General features: G+C 48.0%; 1 protein-coding gene across 1 annotated transcript; it reads left to right on the plus strand.

Moving 5' to 3' along the window:
• The first annotated feature begins 396 nt into the window (after nt 1-396).
• On the plus strand, nt 397-4616 carry LOC119317247 (expansin-B16). Its single transcript, XM_037591677.1, has 4 exons — nt 397-717; nt 1776-2082; nt 2622-2751; nt 4110-4616. The coding sequence occupies exons 1-4, from the start codon at nt 546-548 to the stop codon at nt 4302-4304; spliced, it is 804 nt and encodes a 267-aa protein (XP_037447574.1). The 5' UTR covers nt 397-545; the 3' UTR covers nt 4305-4616.
• The last annotated feature ends 2270 nt before the right edge of the window (nt 4617-6886 follow it).

Raw genomic sequence — 6886 nt, forward strand, 5'->3', positions numbered from 1 at the left:
CCCCTCCTCTCTCCAAAATGTGAGACGTTTTTTGATTTTGCATGGGGCATAAAAAAGGTCTTCACATTTTGTTACGGAAGGAAGGAGTAGTATATGCGCAAAAAAGAAGAAGGAAGGAGTAGTAAACTGTACTGTGCAATTTTCGCCTCGGAATGAATGCACAAGTGCTTTATCGTTCAGTAAGATCAGCAACGGAATGAAGCATCCGGAACAGAACGCAATAAGCAAGGCCACCCTCGATCACGCGGCAAAGAATGATCAACGATGGATGCAGCAGGCCGGGCACACCCACATCAACCAGTCACGCGCCAAAGCTTATAAACCGAAACAATTCTCAACGGGTGTCCACACTATAAAATCCAGCCACCACCCTGGTAGTGGTAGCAGTACTCTACCCGTGCATCCCCAGTGTCCGTTCCGTGCCATTTGTGCTCTGAGCTCTCGGCGCGTCGGGGACTGGGGTTTCTCCAAGGCTTAAAAGGCGACCCAGGGAGAAGTACACTGCACATTCACGAGGCAGCGATAGCAACCAGCGCTGCGCAACAATGGCTGCCGGCAGCGCCACCTCGGGCTCCTGCGCGCTCCTCGTCTCCATCCTTTCCGCCGCGCTCCTCTTCGGCGTAGGGGAGGCCGGGGCTGTGCGCAAGGCGGTCGACCCGGAGTGGCATCAGGCCACCGCGACCTGGTACGGCAGCGCCGAGGGCGACGGCAGCGATGGTAAGCTCTCCACGGCCATCCATTTACTTCCTTTACCCCCCTGCAAGTCTGCAGCTCTCACATCCTTGGTCTAGAGCATGCAAGTCTGCAGCAATGGCCCGGCATCTGTCGTCGTGAATCGTCTGTAATTTGTACCCGCTTGTCAAATTCGCCCCACCATTTTAGTGTCTCGGGATTGGGGTTTTTGTTCTCTTCCCCGTTGGTGAAGGAAACGTGCATGTCAAAAAAAATGAAGGAAATGTGATACGCAACACACTGGCTCTGCAACGTCTGGTCACGATTTTTCTTTTGAGAAAATACTTCTAGCCGTTGGCATATTATATCCTTTTTTTCAGCTTTGTTGACACATTATCGGCACCACCTCGGATCCTCGACACGCGTATGCCTATAGCATGCACAAGGAATTTCGCGTATGCCATTTTAGCCGGCACGCGAGCGTGGTGGTGCCAAAAGGACGTGCCGGGTCCTCAACGATCCACTTTATTATTATTACTAGCAAAAGCAACCGTAAATCTCGGCTCAAATCCACCCGCACTGTCGGCATAAGTATTTTCCTTCCAGCAGACGGATGAACAAAAACTGAAGGTGGACATTAATTATTCTGCACTATTTGTCGAAAGGTCTGATAAGACCGAAACTTACCTTTGCTCTGGCATTTCACGGCGAGATTATGAAGACGTATGAGCAGCATTCACACTCACTAGTTAGCACTTAGCACTGGCCTATTTTAAAGGCAACCATGAGTAAGCTCGATCTTGTCTTGCGGTTAACGCATCCTCACAGCGGATCCACATGCAGCTCACGTCCTTAATATATATGCAGCCATTTGCACATCAATGCGTCCCACACATGTCCGTCCTTTCGCCGTTTGGCCAGTGCTGTTACTAGATCTGACCAGCCAGCATCGACGTTTCTTCTCTAGATTAACTTCTTCCTCTTCTAGGACCACGGTCCATGGATCGGTCGCACGTGCATGCATGCTACTCTGTTTTTGTCTACGTGCATGGGTTGTAAAAGTTACTTTGGCGATCTCGTGTAAACGTATACATTGTTCGCAGGCGGCGCGTGCGGGTACGGGACGCTGGTGGACGTGGTGCCGATGAAGGCCCGCGTGGGCGCGGTGAGCCCGGTGCTGTTCAAGTCCGGCGAGGGCTGCGGCGCCTGCTACAAGGTGAGGTGCCTCGACCGCGGCATCTGCTCGCGCCGCGCCGTCACCGTCATCGTCACCGACGAGTGCCCCGGCGGCTACTGCTCCCTGGGCCGCACGCACTTCGACCTCAGCGGCGCCGCCTTCGGCAGGCTGGCCGTCGCCGGCCACGCCGGCCAGCTGCGCAACCGAGGCGAGATCTCCGTCGTCTTCCGCAGGTCACTGTCCAACATGCTCACTTTGCCATTTACTACTTCCGTCTGACAGTTTAGCATTTCGATCCTCCTACGAGCCGTGCTCCATTCCATCCGGGCCACGTCGCCCAGCATGTGTCGACAGTGCTAGCAGACAGAAAATGTCTACCACAGTACCACTATACCCTTCTGTCTGACAGTTAAACCACTTGAACTCTGTCAACAAGTTGTGTACGTACGGCGTAGAGTGGAAACAAAGGTTGTCAAAATGCTCGACGACACTGTCAGATCTGACTTAGCTACCGATCGAGGACCACCGGGGTTCACCGTTCAGTGTCCACATGCCTTTGCTGCCTGCTGTAGTTGGATCTTGGGGGAGTGCCCCCATGCAACACTTTTCTTGTCACGACTCCCCGGCCGGCCATCACGGCTTCTCCATTCACACTGTCTATTCACTCTGGCCGCGCGCACACTCTGCACGCCGAGCCTGGCTGCAGAGTTCACATTTGTCATGTTTTAGTGTGATGGCTCATGAACGCCATGTGCGTCCCGTTTGATTTCAGGACGCCGTGCAAGTACCGGGGGAAGAACATCGCCTTCCGCGTGGTCGAGGGCTCCACGACCTTCTGGCTCTCGCTTCTGGTGGAGTTCGAGGACGGCGACGGTGACATTGGATCCATGCAGCTCAAGCAGGTAAACAAAAGGAGTGTGTCTTTATGCCGTAATTCAGCACGCGCTTTGCATTGCCATAGGTAGGATCAAAGCCGAAAGAAATATTCGGTCGCATCGATCGTCACCTATACTAATTAAAATGCATGATCGGTAGAGTGGCAGTAGCATGGAAAATGCTGCTCCCTCCGTCCCCAAATATGTGGTGTATAAATTCACTTACAAAGTCAATTATTAATAAGTTTAATTAAATATGTAGAATAAAATATGAACGACTACAGCACTGAATAAATACATTATGATAATGTTGGTGGATATATTAATATTCATTTGATATTATTTATCTTCCTATTTTTGTACATATGTCTGTTCAAACTTAGAAAGCTTTGTGCACCACCTACTTAGGGCAGAGGGAGAACTAGAGGGTGGATTATTCAAAATGTAAGGGTTTTTTTTTTTCGTGGGCAGTGCGCTAGTGCATGCATGTGATGGCCATTGTGGGCGACACGTTTCCTGGGTGAATACTAGATAGGCAGGCATGGACATCAGCTTGGCCCCTGCATTTTTTCTTTCTTTCTTTTTGAGTTGCTTGGCCGTACCTTACCAGGTCCCGCACACAGTGAATACGCCATGCCCTTTGCCATGTCCCCTGCTTTTCCAATGATGCTAATGGCCTGTTTGGTTTCAATAAGTTATCTAAGTCAGGTGACTTAAAACTAGTGACTTATAAGTCACGTCTGTTTGGTTGTCATCTGACTTATAAATCATCCGACCACACCTTTCTATCTTATTTTTTTATGTAAAGGCGGTGGGACTCATGCAAAAGGGGGTGACTTATAAGTTTTAAGTTGGGGTGGAGCAACTTATGACTTATAAGTTGGGGTGACTTATAAGTTAGGTCTGTTTGGTAAAATAAGTCATTTTTTTTCCACTTTTCGACTTATAAATTAGTGACTTATTTGAAACCAAACAGGGTCTAATTGACACCCCTTGGTCCCATTCTCAACAATCTCAAATGTCCAACTCCACTACTACTACGTACTGCCTCGCAACACTGGCTTGCTAGGTACTCTCTCCATCCAAAAAAATGTCCCTCAAATGGATATATCTAACACCAAGTTAGTGCTAGATACATCCATTTAAGGAACAGACTTGAGACAAACTTTTTTGGACGGAGGGTGTATCACAGATCAGTCTTCCATCCCCTACACAGACTGCATTATGATATCTGGAGCAAGTTTGTGTTTTGGCAACGCAAATAAGAAAATACTTTAGTTTCAGGTCTTATTTGCATTTTCTTGTCATGCTGAAGTTTCAAGTCTATATTATTGTACTGATCTGATGTGAAGTCACTAATTTGCATTATCGTAATGTATGCACAGGCAAACTCGGCACAATGGCAGGACATGAAGCACATATGGGGTGCCACCTGGAGCCTCACGCCGGGCCCATTGGTGGGACCGTTCTCTGTTAGGCTGACGACCCTAACTACAAAGAAGACCCTCTCGGCCCAAGACGTCATCCCTAGGAACTGGACTCCCAAAGCAACATACACATCTCGTCTCAACTTCGCATAGAGCACACCATATGAAACTAAGCCAAAGTTTCGTTAGCTTGTCATTGTTCTTGTTGGGCTCATAGTAGTCCCATAGCCTTATTTGATTTCTGTGTAGCTCTGTGTGTGCGTGCGCATGCGCGTGTAATATTGACAACAAGATAGAGGGTGGGAATAGGCAGCCCTCTCTGAAGTGAAGAGAGAGCATGGTGGGGTCAGTGTTTCTAATCGGATGAAGCAAGGTGTGCATTTAAAAATATTATGTATGGATGGTCGTAATCTTGAAAATAATGTACCTATGTATGGATGGAGTATGATTGCAAGATCATTATGACATGCGTTGTCACATCCATTCATTTTGTTGTCACGTTCATTCATTTTATAGGAGGATGGTAGAACTTTTTTTGTAAATATATGAAGGCACACAATACTAAAGAATAACACGGACCTGCATCAATGCATGTCTTGCCGCGCTTGCGCCTCTTGAAAAAAGAATGATATCCATATAGGATCATTTAGGTAGTCCAAATGTTTAGGATAATTTAGAATAAATAGAAAGCTTGAAATCACAACACCTTAATGTAGGGATATTTGTGTAATGATTTGAGTACATGATGCAAAAATCAGCACAATGAAATTACATTGTCTAAATAGCTAGTGGACTCTTGCTCATCCTTGTCGATCCCCATCGAAGCCTACTTGGCCAGATTGGTGGGGGTGCACCTAGAACTTCTGAATATCCTGGCAAGGCTGAAAGGAGGTTGATTTGGCACGCTTGGTGAGTTTAATATTGTCCTTATCGACCGTGGACTGCATCTCTGCGAGCTTGTCAGTAACCAGGGATTCTGCAAGTGCATCGACTGCTAGGGCGCATGTGGTCTTCACAGTCTTCAGAGATCGCTTAATGTCACTAGATATGGTGATGACCCCGTTTGGGCTGGGCATCTTGAGTTTTAGATAAGCCTAATGTGCGATCACACCAAATCGTGTGAAGGCGAAAGAGAGCATGGTAGTCGCTCTTGAAAGGCACTACCTCGAAGCTCAAGGGCTCCAAATGGTAGTAGTCTCGCGTACCAAGCACCACCACATGTGAAACTTTAATTACTTGGTCGTCGCCATCATCATTCTTGTGCTTGTTTCTTGCGGTTACATTTAGATTTCCCGCGCTCTTCATACCGAACCTGCCAGGGTCCCTATCGTGCACCTTCTGCTTGGAGAACCACACGAACTCAGGGGAACAATACCTGGTAACCTTCTCCATCAAGATCGGCATGGTTCTTGGGCCTGTACTCCTCGAAATCTCTTGTGAGGAATTCATCGGAAACGCCATTCTTGAATGCAATGATGTCCTCGGCGTCATGGGAATCGACGATTTTATTTCTGTTCTTGAATCACCGGGTCCAGTAGTGGCACATCATTTCGTTCTCTCCTTGGTCAAGATTACCTAAGTCATCGACATCAGCAGGCCAGACTAGGTGCCTTGGAATTGATCTATGAACTCGGCTTGCAAATCACCCTAGCTGCCAATGGACCCAGGGCACAAGGGTGTTTACCAAGCCCAAGTGGATCCCTTTAGCATGAGGGCTAGATGCTTGACGGCGTGTTAGATCGTCGTTAGCCACCTAGACCGCGATAATGTAGTCGGTTACCCAAACCCCAGTGTCCCAGCTCCCGTCATACTTGTTCACCTCATGTAGCTTGAAATTCCGTAGGAAAATGTGGCAGACAATCTCATAAGTGAAGTAGGCCGGATACATCATGGAGGGACCTACGGACGAGGAGCGAAGAGCGTTTATAGTGTGTCCGCATCATCCAGGACAGCTGCACGGTCATACTTGTTGAATAGTTAAAGGTCTTTCTCCCAAGCTTTCGGGATTTAGCAACAATAACATGTTCTCATTAGCAGGGGATTAATGTAGCTTAATTATCCAGATGTTACAATAACAATACTCATGTCATTCAAGAATGTTCATGAGTTTAAAAAATCCGTTTGTGATATTTTCAAGAAAAGTGTCTACAATGTAAAAAATATTTGTGTGTTTGTAAAAAGATGTGTCATACCCTTAAAGGAATGTTCGTGTAGTTTTATAAAATGTTTATTATCATTTAGAAAATGTGAAACATGTATTTTGAAAAATATTACCTTCACTACTGGAATCAAGATCTTTGTCGTTAGCCAGTTCTTTGCCGTCAGAAGGTCTTTGCCAACAGCTTAACAAAAGCTGGCGGCAAAGAAAGAACTGACGACAAAGACCATGTTTGTCCTCAGCCAGTTCTTTGTAAAGAAGGAGGGTGGCCCACTAACGAGAACCACCTAACGGCCACACTTCTTTGCCGTCTGCTAGCAGACGACAAAGAGTGTTGGCTATTCTCTTTGTCGTCTGCTAGCAGACGGCAAAGAAATTAAACCTAACTAAAAAATGGTCGGCCCCGCGCCCGACCCCTCTCTCTCCCTCACCTCACCCGCGCCGCCCTCATGCCCGCCGCCGTCCCCGACCCCCACCGACCCCGATGCCCCCGACCACCACCACACCCGATGCCCCCGACCCCCCATCGCCCCGCGCCCCCGACGCCCCTGACTCCCCGCTGCCCCGGCGCCCCGCT

This window comes from Triticum dicoccoides, chromosome 6A (assembly GCF_002162155.2).
Source record: "Triticum dicoccoides isolate Atlit2015 ecotype Zavitan chromosome 6A, WEW_v2.0, whole genome shotgun sequence".
NCBI classification, from domain to species: Eukaryota; Viridiplantae; Streptophyta; class Magnoliopsida; order Poales; family Poaceae; genus Triticum; species Triticum dicoccoides.